The following is a 21952-nucleotide window of genomic DNA, read 5'->3' on the forward strand; positions in this document are numbered from 1 at the left end:
TGAAGGCTCCCATCATACGTTGCATGATATGATAACCCCAAAGAGAAAACCCACCAGCTGCCTCCCCCACGTGGTTTCGGCTCCATCTGGCCCAAAAACTCCATGAGAAAAATATGCCGAGGGCAAAACGAGTCCAAAAGGTCGGCTGGAGGGCTGCTCCAGGGTTGGGGTGCAGGGACGGAGCCTGGGGAGCACCAAGCACCCCTCAGGGATGCACAGCTCCAGTCTTTCAAGTGAAACAGCGGCAATTATGCACCCTATTAATACTGACAGAGGGCCTGGTCATCCTTCGAGGTGCAGGGGGTGGCCCGGTCTGGACCCAGGTGCAGGTGGGCACCTATGAGCGTGGCCCTGAGGGGGGGGTCGGAGTCCTACCTAGAGTTTGCTACCCATTTCTCATTCCAACAGCATGAAACCCAACTAGATCTATTACTTCGCTATGTCTGTGTCTTCCGGTCTCCCTCTGGCTGGACACCCCGGAAGCACTGGCCCTGTGGTCTTCTAGGCCCTCCCACAACCTCCGCCTCTCTCTGAGGCAGCTGGGGCTGGGGAGAGAGCCGTGGTCTGGGAGCCGCAGGCCTGGGGCAGCCCAGCTGCAGGTGGTGGACGATGGTGTGCCCTGGGCCCACCTCTCCTCACTTGGCTTTGGGGAACCCTGTGGGAGTGCAAAGGCGGTGGTCTCCGCTGCCACCCCCACCCAGTCCCCGCTTTGGGACCCCTGCCCAGCTTGTGCCCCTTTGTTCCGCTGTCTCTGTCTGGTTTACTTTGTCTGAACTTCATAGTGATACAGATTAAGGCCAACAGGACCCCAGGTGTGTGAGCAGGGTCCCAGGAACTTCCTGCGGGTGCGAAGCCAGGTCCCTGGGGGTCAGTTGTGCCCCTGCGGGTGCTGGAGGGCAGAGTGCATGGCTGCTGTGGAGGGCTTGGTCCAGGGCCCGGCCAGCAGTGGGGTGGGGCTGGTGGTCGTCATGGTGACCTGGAGCATCTGCTCGCCCTGTATCAGTCTCAGCAGGGCCCGGAGGCGCTCCAAGGATGACTGGGTGCCCCTCTGCTGGGCCAGCAGGCTCGTTTTGAGCTCCAGGCATTTCTGTCAGGGGGAGGGGTAGAGAGAATGGTCTCAGAATTCAACTGTGGGCAGCGGTCCCCTCTGCCCAGCCCGGGACACGAGGCCCCTTTGTCGCATTGCCAAGGCCTAAAGAAACCAGGCAGGGGGCCTCACAAAAATCAGGCAGCTGCTAAAAATGGAACCAATGGCAGCCAGTTCCATGGAAGGTTTCTTTTGGAACTTAGGTCTAGAAAAGGTGCACTTCTGTAGAAGCAACATGGATCACCATGCCTCCTAGCAGACAGCTTCTTTCTCCTCCTGGGGGCAAGAAGCTCAGAGCCAGCGCTGGCTGAGCCAGCAGCTACAGAAGACCTTCACATGGCTGGGCAGGCCTGCACTCTGCCTCTTGCCTGCTGTGTCGCTTCTATGTTTTTATCCTTTCTATGACTATGGCCACATGGGGAAGCGGTAAGGACTGAAGGCCCCAGTTAGAAAGCTGGATGCATGTGCCAGCTTCATTGGACTGTCACAAATAATCACAGAGCCTCTTTCAAAGGCTTAGTGAGAGGATGAAATGAGATGCTGCATTTAAAGAGCTTTGCTAGGGCCTGGCACTGCTGTTACTATCACCACCACCACCACCGGCATCATCACCACCATCATCACCATCATCATCACCACCATCACACCACCACCATCATCACCATCACACCACCACCATCATCACCATCACACCACCACCATCATCACCATCACACCACCACCATCACACTACCACCATCACCATCACCACCATCACACCACCACCATCACCATCACACCATCACCATCACACCACCATCACACCACCATCACCATCACCATCACACCACCACCACCATCACCATCACACCACCACCACCATCACACCACCATCACCATCACCATCACACCATCACCATCACACCACCACCACCATCACCACCACCATCACACCACCATCACCATCACACCACCACCACCATCACACCACCATCACCATCACCATCACACCATCACCATCATCACCATCACCATCACACCACCACCACCATCACCACCACCATCACACCACCATCACCATCACACCACCACCACCATCACCATCACCATCACACCACCACCACCATCACCATCACACCACCACCACCATCACACCACCATCACCATCACACCACCACCATCACCATCACACCACCACCACCATCACACCACCATCACCATCACCATCACACCATCACCATCATCACCATCACCATCACACCACCACCACCATCACCACCACCATCACACCACCATCACCATCACACCACCACCACCATCACCATCACCATCACACCACCACCACCATCACCATCACACCACCACCACCATCACACCACCATCACCATCACACCACCACCATCACCATCACACCACCACCATCACACCACCACCATCACACCACCACCATCACACCACCACCATCACCATCACCACCATCACACCACCACCATCATCACCATCACACCATCACCATCACACCACCATCACACCACCATCACCATCACCATCACACCACCACCACCATCACCATCACACCACCACCATCACCATCACACCACCACCACCATCACCACCACCATCACACCACCACCATCACCATCACACCACCACCACCATCACACCACCATCACCATCACCATCACACCATCACCATCACACCACCACCATCACCACCACCATCACACCACCATCACACCACCATCACCATCACCATCACACCACCATCACCATCACCATCACACCATCACCATCACACCACCACCATCACCATCACCATCACACCACCATCACACCACCATCACCATCACCATCACACCACCACCACCATCACCATCACACCACCATCACCATCACCATCACACCATCACCATCACACCACCACCATCACCATCACACCATCACCATCACACCACCATCACACCACCATCACCATCACCATCACACCACCACCACCATCACCATCACACCACCATCACACCACCATCACCATCACCATCACACCACCACCACCATCACACCACCATCACCATCACACCATCACCATCACACCACCACCATCACCATCACACCACCATCACACCACCATCACCATCACCATCACACCACCACCACCATCACCATCACACCACCACCATCACCATCACACCACCACCACCATCACCATCACCATCACACCACCACCATCACCATCACACCACCACCACCATCACCACCACCATCACACCACCATCACCATCACACCACCACCATCACCATCACACCACCACCACCATCACCACCACCATCACACCACCATCACCATCACACCACCACCATCACACCATCACCATCACCACCATCACACCACCATCACACCACCACCATCATCACCATCACACCATCACCATCATACCACCATCACACCACCACCATCACACCACCACCATCACACCACCACCACCATCACCACCATCACCACCACCATCACCCCACCACCATCACCACTGATCGTCACCACCACCATCACCATTATCATCATCTTGTCCATCACCACCCTAAGCAGGAGGAATTATGTCCATTTTGAAACAAGCTCTGAGGTTAGGTCCTTGCCAAGTCACAGAGCTGAGAAGGAGCAGAGCCAGGATGCTGTCCCTTGCTTGACAGATATTTTCTGAATGGGTCACAGGGCCGCATTCCCCACTTACTGACTTGGCCAGTGATCCTCAGTGAGTCTGTCTTCTTCCCTCCGTCACCAGACAGGGAAGCTTTGGGTCTACACCCGGCAGTGCCCCGGCCCACGCACCTTCACAGCTGAGGCCAGGCGTCGGTCCCTCTCCTCCAGCTGTTGGTGCTCGCTCTGCAGCTTGCTGCCCCTCTGCAGCAGCTTCTGCTTCTCCTCTTCTTTGACTGCCAAAGAGAAGCCACCACCAGGAAGGGCCGTAAGTGGTAGTAACCAGGCCGGCAGGGGGCGGGAGCAGGAGCAGTGGTGTGGCCAGATGCATGGGGCCTGGAAGCGCCCCCCACCCCATGCAGTGACGGCCCCGCACGCTGGACCAGTCCCTGCACCCTCTTCTCAGAGCTCTGGCCTAGAGCAGCCTGGACCCGCCAGCCCTTTCCACCCCAAGGATGCCTCACCTGTCTTGTGGGTGACATAGGAGTGCACGATGGCCAACATCCCGGTCCAGGGCACACCCTCGTCCTTCTTTAAGGCCTGGGGACACATGGGAAAGAGTGTGGCACCTCGGACCCACCGGGACCTGCCATGCTCTGGCTGTGTGATCCTGACCTCTCTGAACCGCAAATGTCACCGGGGGTGGCAGCCATACATCTCTCATGATCTGGCTTGCAGAGGCTGCTCAATAGGGACATCAGCGCCACGAGGGCAGGATTCTGGGTCTTGCATCCCAAACGGCCTGGCGCGGAGCCGGTGCAGACTTCTTGAATGAATGGATGAGTGAATGGTGACTTGTATTCTTCCCAAGTCCAGGGGACCCGAGGGCAGTCCTTGGCAAGTGTTAGGAACTGAATTGTGTCCTCCCCAAATATGTGCTGGAAATCCTAACCCCTGTACCTGTGATGTAATCTCATTTGGGTACAAAGTTTTCTTTGTTATGTTAACGAGGCCGTATCAGTGGAGGGCTCGTCTTAAGACAATCAATTTTGAAATATAAAACAGCAGATTAGGCACAGAAGAAAGCCAGCACAAATGGGACAAGACAGATGCCACATGGCCATTGCCGAGGTGCACAGAGAAGAAACCCCAAGGAGAACACTAGAGAAACTGAGAAGAGGATCCCCCCAACCCTCAAGTGGCAGAGGCTTCCTCTAGAGCTGGTGCCCTGAATTCAGATTTCTAGTCTCCTAAACTGTGAGACCCCCAAGTGTCTGTCAGTTTGTCGTACTGTGGGGGCTTGTGTGTTGCTGTGATGCTGGAAGCTATGCCACTGGTATTCAGATGCCAGCAGGGTCACCCATGGTGGACAGATTTCAGCTGAACTTTCAGACTAAGACAGACTAGGAAGAAGGACCCAACAGTCTACTTCTGAAAAGAATTAGCCAGTGAAAACCTTATGAATAGCAATGGAACATTGTCTGATACAGTGCTGGAAGACGAGCCCCCCAGGTTGGAAGGCACTCAGAAGATGGCTGGGGAAGAGCTGCCTCCTCAATGATGTGGATGGAATCGAGCTTCCAGGACCTTCATTTGCTGAGGTGGCGTGACTCAAAATGAGAAGAAACAGCTGCAAACATCCATTAATAACTGGAACCTGGAATGTACGAAGTATGAATCTAGGAAAACTAGAAATCATCAAAAATGAAATGGAACGCATAAACATCGATATCCTAGGCATTAGTGAGCTGAGATGGGCTGGTATTGGCCATTTTGAATGGGACAATCATATAGCCTACTATGCTGGGAATGACAACTTGAAGAGGAATGGGGTTGCATTCATTGTCAAAAAAGAACACTTTAAGATCTCTCCTGAAATGCAACGCTCTCAGTGATTGGACAGTATCCATACACGTACAATGAAGACCGGTTAATGCAACTATTATTCAAATTTACGCACCAACCACTAGGGCCAAAGATGAAGAAACAGAAGATTTTTATCAGCTGCTGCAGTCTGAAATTGATCGAACATGCAATCAAGATGCATTGATAATTACTGGTGATTGGAATGCGAAAGTTGGAAACAAAGAAGAAGGATCAGTAGTTCGAAAATATGGCCTTCATGACAGGAACGATGCCGGACATTGCATGATAGAATTTTGCAAGACCAACGACTTCTTCATTGCAAATACCTTCTTTCACCAACATGAACGGCGACTATACACATGGACCTCGCCAGATGGAACACACAGGAATCAAACTGACTACATCTGTGGAAAGAGACGATAGAAAAGCTCAATATCATCAGTCAGAACAAGGCCAGGGGCTGACTGTGGAACAGACCATCAACTGCTCATATGCAAGTTCAAGTTGAAACTGAAGAAAATTAGAACAAGTCCACCAGAGCCAAAGTACAACCCTGAGTATATACCACCTGAATTTTGAGATCATCTCAAGAATATATTTGATGCGTTGAACACTAATGATCAAAGATCAGATGAGTTGTGGAATGACCTCAAGGACATCACACAAGAAGAAAGCAAGAGGTCACTAAAAAGACAGGAAAGAAAGAAAAGACCAAAATAGATGTCAGAAGAGAATCTGAAACTTGCTCTTGAACGTCGAGCAGCTAAAGCAAAAGGAAGAAATGATGCAGTAAAAGAACTGGACAGAAGATTTCAAAGGGGAGTTCGAGAAGACAAAGTATTATAATGGCATGTGCAAAGACCTGGAGTTAGAAAACCAAAAGGGAAGAACACGTTCAACATTTCTCAAGCTGAAAGAACTGAAGAAAAAAAAATTTCAGGCCGTGAGTTGCAATAGTGAAGGATTCTATGGGGAGAATATCAAATGATGCAGGAAGCATCAAAAGGAAGGACTACACAGAGTCATTATACCAAGAATTGGTCGACTTCAACCACTCTAGGAAGTAGCATACGATCAGTAACCGATGGCACTGAAGGGAGAAGTCCAAGCTGCCCTGAAGGCATTGGCAAAAAACAAGGCTCCAGGAATTGATGGAATATCAATTGAGATGTTTCAACAAACAGGTGCAGCTCTGGAGGTGCTCACTCGTCTACGCCAAGAGATATGGAAGACAGCTTCCTGGCCAACTGGCTGGAAGAGCTCCGTATTTATGCCTAGTCCCAAGAAAGGTGATCCAACCAAATGTGGGAATTATAGCATATCATTCATACCAAATGCAAGCAAAATTTTGCTGAAGATCATTCGAAAGTGGCTGCAGCAGTACATCGACAGGGAACTGCCAGAAATTCAGGCCGGTTTCAGAAGAGGACATGGAACCAGGGATATCATTGCTGACGTCAGATGGACCCTGGCTGAAAGCAGAGGATACCAGAAGGATGTTTACCTGTGTTTTATTGACTATGAAAAGGCATTTGACTGTGTGGATCGTAGTAAATTATGGATAACATTGCAAAGAATGGGAATTTCAGAACACTTAATTGTGCTCATGAGGACCTGTGCACAGATCAAGAGGCAGTTGTTTGGACAGAAGAAGGGGGTACTGTGTAGTTTAAAGTCAGGAAAGGTGTGCGTCAGGGTTGTATCCTTTCACCATGCTTATTTAATCTGTATGCTGAGCAAATAATTCAAGAAGCTGGACTATATGAAGAAGAACGGGGCATCAGGATTGGAGGAAGACTCATTAACAACCTGCGTTATGCAGATGACACAACCTTGCTTGCTGAAAGTGAAGAGGACTTGAAGCACTTGCTGATGAAGATCAAAGATCACAGCCTTCAGTATGGATTACATCTCAACATAAAGAAAACAAAAATCCTCACAACTGGACCAATGAGCAACATCACGATCAGTGGAGAACAGCCTGAAGATATCAAGGATTTCATTTTACTTGGATCCACAATCAACACTCACGGAAGCAGCAGTCAAGAAATCAGAAGATGCACTGCTCTGGGCAAATCTGCTGCAAAGGACCTCTTTAAAATGTTGAAAAGCAAAGATGTCACCTTAAAGACTAAGGTGCGCGTGACCCAAGCCATGGTATTTGCAATCGCATCATATGCATGTGAAAGCTGGACAAGGAATAAGGAAGACTGAAGAATTGATGCCTTTGAATTGTGGTGTTGGTGAAGAACACTGAATATACCGTGGGATGCCAAAAGAACAAACAAATCTGTCTTGGAAGAAGTACAACCAGAATGCTCCTTAAAAGCAAGGATGGCGAGACTGCATCTTACATACTTTCGACACATTACAGGAGGGATCAGTCCCTGGAGAAGAACATCATGCTTGGTTAATAAAGTACAGGGACAGCGGGAAAGAGGAAGACCCTCAGTGAGGTGGACTGCCACAGTGGCTGCAAAATGGGCTTAAATGTAACAACGATTGTGAGCCTGGCACAGGACCAGGCAGTGCTTCATTCTGTGGTACATAGGGTCGCTATGAGTCGGAGCCGACTCGACAGCACCTAACAACAAACTGAGAAAATGTATTTCTGTTTGTTAAAACACCTTCCCCCCTCCCATGGCATTTCTGTTACAGCAACACAAGGGAACTAAGACAGCAAGCCAGGGACAATGGGGGACCCCGTGAGGCCCCTCCAGTGTGCTGAGGTGGGCAAAGAATATCGTTTTCTCTCCACACCCGCCCAACAGTTGTGGCCCCAGAGCAGTCACGGTGCAGGGGCTAGTGGACCACACAGGGGACAGCCCCACAGCAGCACGCAGCTCACCACGTCCACCCTCTGCCTTGGTGCCCACAAGACCCTGAACGATGGGAACTCACAACTGTTAATGTTTCCTGAAATAAAGGTAACTGCCTTTCCTTATCCAAGTAACAGGGTCTCAGAAAAGAGACTTCTAACAAAAGCACCGCTCCCAACTGCAAGCCACACACATAACCACCATTCTGAAGTATCTTCTTCCAGACTTCTTCCTGCAGTTTTTTTTCCTCAGGTAACTGGCCACCAAACTATATGACAGGTGTAGAGCCTTAAAAAAAAAAATTTTTTTTAAACTTCATTCCATATGTTGGAACCCTGGTGGCACGGTGGTTAAGAGCTCGGCTGCTAACCAAAAGGCTGGAAGTTCAAATCCACCAGCCACTCCTTGGAAACCCTATGGGACAGTTCTACTCTGTCCTATAGGGTCGCTACAGACAGGACTGACTCGAAGGCAATGGGTTTGGTCATTCCACGTAATAAAGAAGTTCCAAAGAATTGTGAACTTTGTTAAAAAAAAAAAACAAAAAAACCTTCTTGCAATGACTACATACTATTGTGCTGAACACAAGCACTGGGATTTAGTGAACCATCTCCTGTTGCTGGGAGTTAGGTTGTTTCCATCTTTTCCCTTTTATAAATAAAAGGTGAAGGACTTCTTCACGCATAAAACTGCCTGTGTTCAGGTCACTTCCTTAGACTACATTCCTCACGGTAGGGTTTCGCGTTTGAGGTGTACTCATTGTAAAATACTGCAACGTGTAAGACTGCCTGTCTCACAGCAACATCACCAGAAGTGAGTGTTACTGTTTTTTGCTACAATACGCTTTTCATTTGTATGTCGCTGGCTATCACTAAGACTGAACATATTAATTGGCACTGTTATTTTTGGTTCATGTTGTTAGTCTGGTTCTTCGAGGGGGGAATTGGAGTGCAGGGGCTGCAGACTTGTCCCAAGTCACACGGTGGCAGGGGACAGCTCTGGTCGCTCCTCTAAAACAGTGCTTCTCAGCCTGCAATGTCTGTGATGGCCGCGACTTGCGGTGGGTACTACTGGCGGTGGGGACAGGCAGGGATGTTGCTTAACATCCTGCAGTGCCCAGGACACTACCACCAAAGTGAATGATCAGACCCAAAATGCCAACTGGGCTGGGGCTGAGAAAGCTGCTGACACCCAGGCTCCTCTTTCCGGCCCCTCCCATCTCTGACCCAGGGCGGGGCCACCCAGGAAGCACAGATGTGTGAACTGCCTCCCAGGTACTGGGTGGGGGAAGCCGCACCCGTACGCCTCTGGTACCTTCTGCTGGCACTGGGGGCACACCCACACGCCCTTGGGCGCCGTCTTAAGGGGCGGATCCAGGCAGCTGAGGTGGTAGGCCCCGGGGCAGGTGCCGCAGGGCTGCAGGTTGGCACCCCGCTTGCAGGCCACACAGTGCTCATCATGGGTGATCTCGCTCTGAAAGAGAAAAATGGCCAGCACTGGTCAGCGGGGTCTGGGCAGCTGCCACTGTCACCCCTGGGGCCCCAGCTCTTGTGCCAGCAGTACTCAGCATGCAGGGAGAGTGGGGTTAGCCCCTGATGGTGATGGTGTTGGGGCAGGCTGGGTCCCAGGAGGGGGAGCAGCTGCCAGATGCCCCAGAATCTAGGAATGACCCCTGGGCCACATCTATTAGTGGGCAGTGTCCCCGAGTCAGGCATGGCTGGGCTACGGTATTCTGATTCTGGACTCCTAGGCAAGGTGCCTGCTGTGGCCAGACACCTGCTGGCCCAGGAGAAAGTCCTCCTTGATGTTGGTCCACTGTACCCGAGGCCCAGGTCCTGTGGGTGGGGCCCAGGCCAAGGCTCCCACAGCTTCCTGCCACAGACTCCATGCATGCCCGGCCTTGGCGAGTGAGGGTGCGACCTGTGACAAGCTATAGGTACCCTCTCTGCCTGGCACCCCTAAATTGTCTTCACACCACCTCAGTCGAACCTGGCACCTCCAACAACCAGGTGAGTTACCTCACACCTTAATTTCCACATCTGTCACGTGGGACAAGGATGCCAGCCCTGGTGGTTATTGGGAAGTCCCAACGGGATGAACCTGTGTGTGCCAGAGCCTAGGCAGGGAGCTTCTATGAGGTAGGGGAGCGTCCTCCTTTCCTTGGGGTGAGGGAACTTTAAATGTCCCCTCTACAGCGTTCATTGGTTGTTCAGCCTCTATTTACACACTCCCAGTAACAAGGAGCTCACTACTGTACCAGCCAGCCTGCTGCAGGGCCGACAGCTCTGGCTGAGCGAGGAGGGAGCATTTTTGTAAGCCCACATCCCTGTAACCTGCCAAATGGGAACCGTTTCTCACCACCCCTGCACTCTGACTCGGTCCCCTGTCCTGTACCAGCAGCTCCAAGGCTCATACGATGGCAGAGGTGAAAGAGACCAGAGGGATCTCGTCTGGGATGACCCATGCCACGAGGCCACGGGATCAAAAAGGCAGCCCAGGGCTACCCACAGGAGGGAGCGGCAGACAGGCGAGGACTCGGTGATCCACGTCCATGCCCCTCGTTTCAGGGCCCAGGGAAGGCGAGGCACTTGCTGAGGTCACACAGCGAGCTAGAGGGGGGGCGGGGACCAGCATCCAGGAGCCCAGGACCTGCCAGCTGTGGACACACGTTGCCAGGCATGCCGGCACCTTTCTGTGCCACTGCAGCAGTCGCTGTGGGAACATAGTCTGACCAGGGCTGGATGGACCCAATGCTGTCGCTTTTTAGAGCTTGACCAGTCCAAGTCTTTACGGCTGGAAAATGTTTTTCTGAGATCAGAGATTTAGTAAGGAGAAACACTGAATAAATTCTGAGATTGTGTCCGGGACTGAGGTCAGCACCAGTCAATGTCCTAGAAGCAAGGACAAACTGTGTGGATGAGGGTCGCACGGAAGCACAGGCATGTGGGCAGGTGGGGTGAGGCTCTGGGGATGACTGAGTTCAGCAGGCGACAGAGAGGGGCAGCTCTGCCTAGGGTCACGCGGGGCCCAGGCAGCTCGCTCCCCCCGCCGCTACTTCCATTGAGCCTTCCCAGCTACGGGGCTCACTGCATCCCCGGGGCTGGGCAGGGATGGCTCCTGTTAGAATCCAGGAGCTAAGCCCTGCAGCGATGTCCTGCTGCCCAAAAGGCTGGAAAGTGGACTTGGGTGTTCTGGAACATTCTGGCACTGAGCCCAGCGGCCCAACTCCTGGCTCAACTCCAGGAGAGAACGTGGGGCACCTCCTCCCTGGCCTTGCTGGGCGTGATGGTACCTAGACCATAGGTCACCCCCTTTACTGAAAGCATGCGCCATCCCACCCAGGTGTGAAGATGGAGGCAGACACGTACCTTCCAGCAGGGGTCCTCATTGGCTAGCATGGGGAAGAAGGGTGGAGAATGTGTTAGCGGGCTTCGAAGGAGCACAAATCAGGATAGGGTCCATCAGGCCTAGTGTGGCTTGGCCCTCACGCAGGACACGATGGGAGACCCCAGTGACACCTGGGTCCTCAGCCAGGGCATGACGGGAGGCCCACTAGGACAAGACCAAGGCCCTCACCCAGGGCATAATGGGAGGCCCACCAGGCCAAGACGAGGGTCCTCGCCCAGGGCATGATGGAGGCCCACGAGGCCCTAGTGATACCTGGTCCTCACCCAGGGCATGATGGAAGGCCCACCAGACCAAGACCAGGGTTCTCACCCAGGGCATGATGGGAGGACCAGGAGGCCCCAGTGACACCTGGGTCCTCACCCAGAGCATGATGAGGGGCCCACAAGGCCCCAGTGACACCTGGGTCCACACCCAGGGCATGATGGGAGGACCATAAGGCCCCAGTGACACCTGGGTCCACACCCAGGGCATGATGGGAGGACCATAAGGCCCCAGTGACACCTGGGTCCTCACCCAGGGCATGATAGGAGGCCTGCCATAAGCACCCTAGTGAGAAATGGTGGGAAGAAGGGTCTTTACCCTGGCTGGTGGCCAGGACCCACCCCGGGAACAGGCTGGCCATGGCCTCTGATCTCTGAGGATCACACAGCAGGGAGCTGCCCAGGCACAGGGAGCCATCCTCCAGGAACTCCGCAAACGTGGCTTATTTTCAATGCTTTGTTGGCCACAATCCACTCCTATTCTCATACCAAAGCAGACAATTTTCATGACTATACATGAGAGCAGTTGTCCTTTTAGTTTCTGGATGAGACCTGCCTGTAGTAACCACCCTGTGGAAAGAACACTCCTTATGTCTGCACAGCTCTAGACAGCTTACGGATGCTCTCCTTTTACCCCTGGTGTCGTTGTTCCTACTCTGAGAGGCAGGTACTGTGACAGGCCCACTTTACAGATGAATAAGCCCAAACAAGTGGAGGAGACAGGACGTGCTGAAAGCCACACACAGTATCAAGAAACAGGCACTCATTTTCTGCCCTTAAGACTCCTGCATTTTTCTAATGGAAAATAAAGCACATCCTCCTTGCTGGCTGTGGCTATGTGGGTTTCTTGGCTCCCCTGAGGCCCTGTACTAGGGCAAGGATAGCAGAGAGGGAAGGGCCTGTGGGCCCTCGGATGGAGCATGGGCCTCAGGCCAGTCCCAGCCTGTCTGAGCCGAGGGCCCTAGAAGATCTGGTCCAAGGCCTTGTGAAAAGGGAGCATGAGGCAGAGATGGCAAGAGACCCAGGGTTCCTGTGTCCAGTCTCAGTTCTCTGGCTGCCAGGTCAGGCACAAGAGGGTGGGCAAGGTGTGGGCCTTCAGAGTTGCCCAGCCCGGGAGGTGTCTGATGTTGCCTAGGGGTGGGGGAGAAGGGGCAGAGAGCAAAGAAAGCTTCTCTCCAGGGCCACCTGGTAGCAGGTGGTGCCTTGCCTAGGCCACACTGGCTGGGCACAGGGACAGAGGCAAATGAGGCCACACCCAGGACCTGTAGCAGGGCGGCCTGCGGCACCTGCCTTGGAATGTGGCACCACACCTGTGTGGGCTGCAGACGGAGGGCAGGTAGGGGCCTCATCCCTACCCAGGCCAGCCCTGTGGTGAGCAGTCTTGCAACCATACCTCAGGCACCATGTGGCTGGGTCTTTGCTCAGGAGAGGGGAGCAGCCCCGAGCCCTGGGTCCCAGGCCTTCTGTGTGCCCTGAGCCAGCACCGCTGCTCAGAGCCCCAGTTTCTGCCCCTGCCAGATGGCAGGGGACTCCCCTGTTCTTCCTAAAGGAGCCGTGAGAGCGAAGCAGACAATGGCTCGAAGGTGACTGTCAACATACTGCCCACAAGGCGGGAACCAGTCATTGCTGGAGTGCAGATGCGTCTCCCTAGATGGGGCCAGGCCTGGGCACCCCTAAACAGCCCCCTGTCACCTGGAGGTAGGAAGGCTGCAGGTGGAACAGCCCCCGCCCTGGCCCAGCAACAGAGGCCACAGGCCCCCGGCAGCACACACCTCTTGCTGTGAGGAACAGGGGGTTGTTGAGATAGTTGGACGCCAACCGTTTCCTCTGCAGGAGACAAAACAGAACAACAAAACCCCGGATCAGTGGGCAGCCTCTACTCAGCCTGCTGCCTCGGCCATCTGCCCTGCCGAGGACCCACCCAGGACAGGCTCCCCCTACTTGGGGGGACAGGCTCCCCTGGGCATCCCAGCTGAGGCAGAAGAGGGACAGATGTGGAGGGACACGGGGGCAGCAGGAGAGCAGGGATGCAAGGGTGTAATAGTAGGCAGCATGGGGCTCTGCCTTGTGGGGGCCACAACGCCCACCTCTGTCCTGGTGGGCACCCCTGTCTGACTCAGGAACGGCATGTCAGAGACCCCAAATCGAGGCAGGCCGGTAACGAAGCCAATGTTTTGTTATCTGTCTGTCTCCTGTATTTTATTTCTCAGTGGCACTGGAGTCGGCTGGGGCCTTGCAATATCCTCTCCTAGTCCTCTCAGAGCCGTCTGGGACACTGCATTTCGTCCCCCAGGGCCCAGGTGGACGCACAGAGAGGCCATGTTTGGAGTTTGAGGGCTACTGTGTGGAGATGGGCTGAATGCCCCCACAGGTGGCTGTGAAGCCACTCCCTGGAGCCCAGCTCAGCGTGAACCTCAGTGGTCCTGCTTCCCGCCTCCCTCCTGCTTCCTCCCAGAGGGACTGCAGCTGGAGGGCAATCTGGCCCCTCCCCGCCCCCCTTCTGGGCCTATTCTCTTGGGGTCAGCTTGTCCACGATGTACACACTGGCCACCTCCAGGCTGACCGGGCAGGCTCCACAGACGAGGCGCGCGGTGGTCCTGGGAGGCCCGGGGCAGCGGCACTGCTGACTGGGCCACACCCGCCACCCGACTCAGGGTGAGGAAGCCCGAAGCCCCAGGAGCCAGCATATAAACCAGACTCCCCAGTGCAGCTTACACCTGGGGGATCGTGCATCTTCCTGACCTTTCTCTCACTGATTCTGAACTCGACACCTTCTGAACCCCAGACCCAAGAGGGGCAAGTGAGTGAGACGACCAGAGTGTGGGAGGCCCAGGGAACTTTCCCTGCCCCTCCCCTGCAGCGGCACCCCACCTCAGTCTCCAGGAGGCCACTGTAGGCGGGGTTGGCAGTGCTTCTTCTCTTCCGCTCTTGGCGCTTGCTCTGGATTTCTGGAAAGCAGACACCGGGGTTACTGGGTCCTTCCTACTCTTACCTGCTTCCGCGGCACAGCCTGGACTCCACCGTGCCCTCCTTCATGCCCCAATGCCTCTCTGCTGCTGGAAGCCTTGTCTGAAGCCCAGCACCCATGCCCCAGAGTGGCCCCGGGCGGGTTGGGGTCTCCAGGGATCACCCATTCTGTTCTGGTGGCCTCAGGCTGTGACAGGTAGGTGGAGGGTGACAGGTACCCAGAATCCAGGGACCCCACTCTTAGCAGAGACCCTCTGTGTAGTCACCTGGCCTGCAGTCGTCTCTCTTGGGGACAACAGACTGGGGCCGGCTGAGCCGCAGGTGAGGCTCAGGGCTTATAGGGAGACCAGGCCCACATTTGCTGCTCAGGGGACTTGGCCTGAGTCATGCCTGAAACGAAAGCTCTTTGCAAGGGCCTGCTATGTTCTGTACCCTGTAGTGAGAATGATCCCTGTACAGTGATTGTGTTCTTTTTTTCTCTTTTTGCTTTGACTGCCAGGAGGGTCTAAGTCAAATATTTGGTGCAGCCTTTGGGGCTGGGTTGGGAGCTGTGACGTGCCTCTCCATGTGCAGTGGTTCTGATGTTCTTCTCAAACCTCCTTCTCCTTGGACCTGGGTTTTCTTTTTTAAGCCTTTTCCATATGATTGAGTATGTTTCCAAGAGGGCATCTCAGACCCTCTGAGGAAGAAGACAGGGCCCAAGGAGGTACGTATTTAGAACATCACAAGGGAACAGTATCCAAAATGAGGTCTGTTTGTAAGAAAAAGTAATAGAAATCACAGCACTTTCCTCTCAATCCCACAACTCTGCAAACAAAGATGAAATTTTTCTTGTGTTGCAGATGAAGAAACCGAGGGTCAGAGTGGGGAAAAGAGACAAGAGATCCCAACAATGGATTTGGGGCGTGTATGCGGTGCCTATGCGCGTGTGCGTGTGTGTGAAACTTTGTCTTGTCTCTGTGATGGAAACAACTGACCTCCAGCGTTGGTGTAGCTGTCCCAGAAAGGGGCTCACGCTCGGGTGCTACCATCTGACCAGGGGCATCCTGAGGCCTGCCGCTTCTCTCTGAGGCCACACCCACCTCCAGGTAGACCCCCGTAGCGGGATCTTCTTCAGCCAGGCCCAGCCTCCACCCCACCTGGCAGTCAGTCCCAGCCCAGCCTGCCACTTGTCCTTACCTTCCAAGTGCTCCGTTGTAACCAGCCCCAGGGCTACCATGAAGGCGATTTTCTGAGGGAGGGAAACAGATAGGAGAGATAACATGGCCTCCAACATTCAGTCCTTCAACAAATGCTACTGAACGCTTACTCTGCTGTGGGTGCAGGCTAGATCTCTGGGTGCCCCAGTCCCTGGGGGCCGTAGTTCTGGGCCAAGTCAGCATCTAAGGATCCCAGTCAACAAAGACAACTCACAGGAAACTTGAGAGAAGCTGCTTGGAGCAAATAAGGACCCATGAATGTGCTGGATAAATACGCTTGTTCAAGTGTATTTTAAAGGCCTAAGATGCATAAAAGGAGCTTTGGTGGTACAGTGGTTAAGCACTTGGCTGCTGACTGAAAAGTTGGTGGTTTGAACCCGCCAGCTGCTTCATGTGAGAAAGATGTGGCAGTCTGCTTCTATAATGACTTATAAACAGCCTTGGAAACCATACGGGGAAGTGCTACTCCAGCCTATATAGGGTCACTGTGAATCGGATTGTACTCATCAGCAACGGATTTGGGTTTTTTGGTTAAAGTGCATAAAGGAGCAATGGTGGCCCAATGGTTAAGCGCTCAGCTGCTACGCAAAAGGTTGGTGGTTTGAACCCACCCTCGGCTCCAAGGGAGAAAGATGTGGTGATCTGCCTCCGTAGAGATTACAGCCTTGGAAACCTTACAGGGCACTTCTACTCTGTCACATAGGGTCATCAGGAGTCGGAATCGACTTGGTGGCACTCAAAAACAAGTTACATAAAATTGGATCATCACAATCATTGGTTCATACCATTTTCTTTATTGCTCCTCTCATGGTTCCTGTTATTTGTTAATGTAATAATAAATTGAATATGCATGAACCCACTGTTGTTGTTAGGTGCCATCCAGTCTGTTCCAACTCATAGTGACCCCGTGTACAACAGAATGAAATGCTGCCCAGTCCTGTGCCATCCTCACAATCATTGTTATGCTTGAGCCCACTGTTGCAGCCACCGTGTCAGTCCATCCCATTGAGGGTCTTGCTCTTTTCTGCTGACCCTGTACTTTGCCAAGCATGATGTCCTTCTCCAGGGACTGGTTGGATCACCTTTCTTTGGAACAGGCATAAATATGGATCTCTTCCAGTCAGTTGACCACGTAGGTGTCTTCCTAATTTCTTGGCATAGACGAGTGAGCACTTCCAGCATTGCATCTGTTCGTTGAAACATCTCATTTGGTATTCCATCAACTCCTGGAGACTTATTTTTCACCGATACCTTCAGTGCAGCTTGGACTTCTTCCTTCAGGACAATCAGTTCTTGATCATGTGCTACCTCCTGAAATGCCTGAACGCCGACCAGTTTTTATGGGTACATGACTCTGTGTATTCCTTCCATCTTCTTTGGGTCCTTCCTGTGTCGTTTAATAGCTTCCCTGTAGGATCCTTCAGTGTTGTAATTGGAGACTTCAATTTATTCCTCAGTTCTTCCCGTTTGAGAAATGCTGAACATGTTCTTCCCTTTTGGTTTTCTATCTCCAGGTCTTTGCACATTTCATAATAATACTCTGTCCTCTTGAGCCGTCCTCTGAATCTTCGGTTCAGCTCTTTTACTTCATCATTTCTTCCTTTCACTTTAGCTACGTTCAGGAGCCACTTTCAGTGTCTCTTCGTCGTCCATTTTGGTCTTTTCTTTCTTTCCTGTCTTTTTAATGACCTCTTGCTTTCTTCATGTATGTCATTCCTGGGCTGTATGTGCCACATATTTTATCCATTTATATTCCATTGGGGGGCCCTGGTGGCGCAGTGGCTATGCGTTTAGCTGCTAACCAAAAGGTCAGCAGTTCAAACTCACCAGCTGCTCCTTGGAAGCCCTATGGGGCAGTTCTACTCTGTCCTATAGGGTCACTATGAGTCAGAATTGACTCGATGGCAACAGATTTTTTTGGTTTTATCCTAGAAAGTCATAACAAAGAGGCATGCCCACTTGATATGATTTGAAGTGGGTGATACCTTCCCCATTTCTTACCAATATTTTCATTATAGTGTATGGATTTTTGAGTCTTGGATAGAGACTCTGAGGTTATAAAGGAATACGCTTATATTTAATTTTTGCTCTTACAGATTCATTTTTTACATTTAAATTTTTGATCCATTTGGAGTTGTGCAATGAACTTTTAAAGTTTGAGGTGCCAGCAGGTCTAATTGGGGAGACTTCAGAACTAAAACTAAGCACTCCACTCAGAAATTAAACCGAGGGCCTTACTTCTAGGCTCCCGATGACCATTCGGCTTCTGTTAAAGCTTGCTGTCTGAAAAACAAAGCTCAGTCACACCTGTTATGTTAAGAGTGTTCCCACAACTGGTCTTAGAAAAAGCTTCACTGGTTGGTTGTTAAAGTCAGCTAAAGCGTATAGATAAACATGTTGTTTTAACCACCTTAAAGAAGGTCCCCGGCAAGGGCCTAGGCATTCTTTTCTCTCAGCTAAATATCTGGAGTTTATTTACACTTTCCTAAATAAGGGAGTCCTGGTGGCACTGCAGTTAAGAGCTCGGCTGCTAACTAAAAGGTTGGCAGATCAAATCCACTAGCCGCCCCTTGGAAACCCTAGGGGGCAGTTCTCCTCTGTCCTACAGGGTTGCTATGAGTTGGAATTGACTCCATGACAATGGGTTTGTTTTGTTTTTTGTTCCTAACTAATGGTCAGTTTTATATCCAAAGATTCCAACTAAGTTGGCCCAGCTGCAGAGTTATCACTGAACTTCCATATGGCTCAACTTTCAGGTCAAAATTGTTCATACTTTTCATTTTGAAATAATGCCTTAGTAAAACTGTATCAAGTGTGAGAGATTTGCCTTAGACTAGAAGCTAATATAAAGGAAGTTTCACGGTTAATTACCATCCTCGTAAATCTCACCTCCTCTCCCGCCGTTGCTTTGCCGTGAAACCGTTATCTGCACTCACTCTGCTTGTTAAACATCTCTTTGTTTTGCCCGTAAAGCAGAGCATACCGTTACAGCCAGCTGAATGCGGTACAGCCAGCTGAATGCGTGCTCTCCCGTGGTTTATTCTTTCAATAAATTTTATTTGTTTTAATATCAAATTAGAGTGTTGGTCCAGAGACTTCACGAGAACGGAATTGATTCTGGTATGGACGTTGTGGAGTATGGATTCATTTTTTCCATATGGTTACCCATTTGTTCTAATATTATTTACTGAAAATTCTATCTTCTCACTGATTTAAGTTCACAGTTAAATCACATACTAAATTATCAATATTTGGGCCTATTTCTGGGGCCTCTATTCTGTTCCTTAAATCTGTCTGCACGATCATGAACCACTACCGTGCTTTGAGTTACTGAGGCTTTACAGAGTGTTTGACTCTCCAGTTGAGTCAGAATCTCTTCATTGTTCTTCCTGTTCAAAATTTCCTTGGCTCTTCTTGCTTGTCTATTTGTCTATATGAAATGCAAAAATCATCTTAGGGAGCTCTGAGGGTGGAGGGACTAGTTGGTCTATTTACTGGGCTGATGTTAAAATGATAAATTAACTTAGGAAGCACTGACTTTATAATATTGAATCTTTCTTTCCAAAACCATGGTGGGCTTCTCTGTTTTTTGTTCTTTTTTTTTTTTTTTTTTTTGCCTTCAGGAGTATATGAAAACTTTCCTCATATAGGAATTGAATATTTTTGCTGTGTTTATTCCTAGGCATTTTACCTCGTTGTTATTGTTATAAATGGTGTTGTCTAGAAAGCTTCTAATAGGTCGCCGATGTGTATATGAAGATTACTGGTGTCTGCATATTAATTTTACACCCTGTTGCCAAGACAATTCTCTTATTGCCTGTAGCAAGCTTCCACCAGTTCTCTTGGATTTTCTAGACATACAATCACATCATCAGCAAAGAGTGGCTGTTTATTCTTTTCAATTTTGTCTCCTTCTTGTTAAATATAGTTCTTTCACTCAATTTATCAGTTTTAAATGGTAGTTTTTATTTTTTTTTAAGTCTTAACTGCTACAAACGAGACAATCTGAGAGCTTATTCTATTTCCCACCTTCTTTCCCAACTTGTCCTCAAAATTTTAAACGGTTAAGCGCTTGGTTGCTAATCGAAAGGTTGGTGGTTCAAACCCACCCAGTGGCTCTGTGGGAGAAAGACCTGGCAACCTGCTTCCACAAAGATTAAACCCGAAACCCGTTGCTGTCGAGTCAGTTCTGACTCATGGTGACCCTACAGGACAGAGCAGAACTGTTCCACAGGGTTTGCATGGAGTGGCTGGTGGATTCGAACTGATGACTGTTTGGTTGGCAGCCGTAGCTCTCAACCACTGCCTAGGAAACCCTACGGGCCAGTTCTACTCTGTCACATGGGGTTGCCATGAGTTGGAAAGTCTCGAAGGCAGCTAACAACAACCTTAATATTTTTGTTAGATAATGTTGTCTACATTTTCGGAGCATGTGATATTTCCATTCTGTTCCAACATCCTCACCCTGCTTAGTCTTACTCTGCGGTTAAACGTATTTGATGCTCGCCCAGCGCTGGTATCCAAGTTTCCCCAGTTGTCTCCTGACTGGCTGGGGCTGAGCCTCCAATAGTTTCTCATGAATAGCTTACGGGAACAATCTTTTCTGAGATCTTTGCAGGTTAAAACTTTTTACCTGCAGCTTTTAAACTTGAAGGATAGCTTAGCTGGATATAAATTCCTTGGCTCTCACTTTCTTCCCTTTAGTATCTTGTCAATTTGCTCTACCGTCTTCTGGAATTAAACGGTGCTGTGTTAAGGTCAGAAGTCAGCCTGACCGTTTTCCCTCTCCAGCGATTTGATTCTTTTGCCAGGATGTCAACGTGATTCTTTCATTTCCATTGACAAACCAACCATTTCATTGGGTTGTGTCTCAGTGTTCACTCTGTGCATCAATTTTCCCTGGTACACAGTGTGTCTTTTCAATATTTAGATTAAAGTCATCTTTTATTTCAGTAAACTTTTCTTGAACTACATTTAAAAAACAATGAAGCAGCACCACCCCATGAAAAAAATGGGGTCCATAAAATCCAATCCTGTAAAATGTGTGGTTACCTTAATGCGAGATTAATGAAATGACTAGGACAGCTGCACTGTTGCCTGAATGGGAATTCTGAAGTTCCACTGCTTGATCTAATCAATACTAGTCCAGGCTACAGTTTGGTGCCACCTGCTTCAACATTACTGGGTCCTGTGGCTGACTAGGTCAGTAGCAGTGACTCTAGGAATCCCCAGTAGCTGGAACCTGTTTCACTGGCCTACTCTGGGAAGACTGGCTGTGAGAATACTAGGGATATGAAGACTACGTTCTTGCCTCCTGTTTCCCCACTCAATCTTTCCCTTCCTTCCACTTCCCCCTCACTCACAAAAGATGGCTTTAGCCTACCCCCATCTGAGAACAGGCAACAGGAGCCAACTGCCTATCACATTGTATCCAAATTCACGTTTACAAGGAAATAGGACAAAGTTTTACTGTATTTATTTTGTTCCATTGTTCTGGTTTCCTTCTTTGGAGTCTCCAGTTATATATCTGTTGTATCGCATTTGTTTGTCTTCTATAGACACTTTCCCTCTAATGTTTAAAACCTCATCTTTCTTTTTCCTTTTATACACTTTAATACTGAGTGGTTTAAAATCAGAAAAGGTGTGTGTCAGGGTTGTATCCTTTCACCATACCTATTCAATCTGTATGCTGAGCAAATAATCCAAGAAGTTGGACTATATGAAGAAGAACGGGG

General features: G+C 50.7%; 1 protein-coding gene across 2 annotated transcripts in view; it reads right to left on the minus strand.

The window, feature by feature from the left end:
* Positions 1–813: 813 nt before the first annotated feature.
* Positions 814–21952, minus strand: part of PHF21B (PHD finger protein 21B) — a 144929-nt gene continuing 123790 nt past the window's right edge. For both annotated transcript variants that reach the window (XM_049884637.1, XM_049884638.1), the window contains exons 6-13: positions 16198–16249; positions 14923–14999; positions 13824–13878; positions 11752–11774; positions 9698–9856; positions 4223–4298; positions 3891–3994; positions 814–1087 (exon numbers count right to left, since the gene is read on the minus strand). In XM_049884637.1, coding sequence (XP_049740594.1) covers positions 869–1087; positions 3891–3994; positions 4223–4298; positions 9698–9856; positions 11752–11774; positions 13824–13878; positions 14923–14999; positions 16198–16249 — 765 coding nt within the window. In that variant the 3' untranslated portion in view covers positions 814–868. The remainder of the gene's footprint in view (positions 1088–3890; positions 3995–4222; positions 4299–9697; positions 9857–11751; positions 11775–13823; positions 13879–14922; positions 15000–16197; positions 16250–21952) is intronic.

Source organism: Elephas maximus, chromosome 4, assembly GCF_024166365.1.
Source record: "Elephas maximus indicus isolate mEleMax1 chromosome 4, mEleMax1 primary haplotype, whole genome shotgun sequence".
Classification (NCBI taxonomy): Eukaryota; Metazoa; Chordata; class Mammalia; order Proboscidea; family Elephantidae; genus Elephas; species Elephas maximus.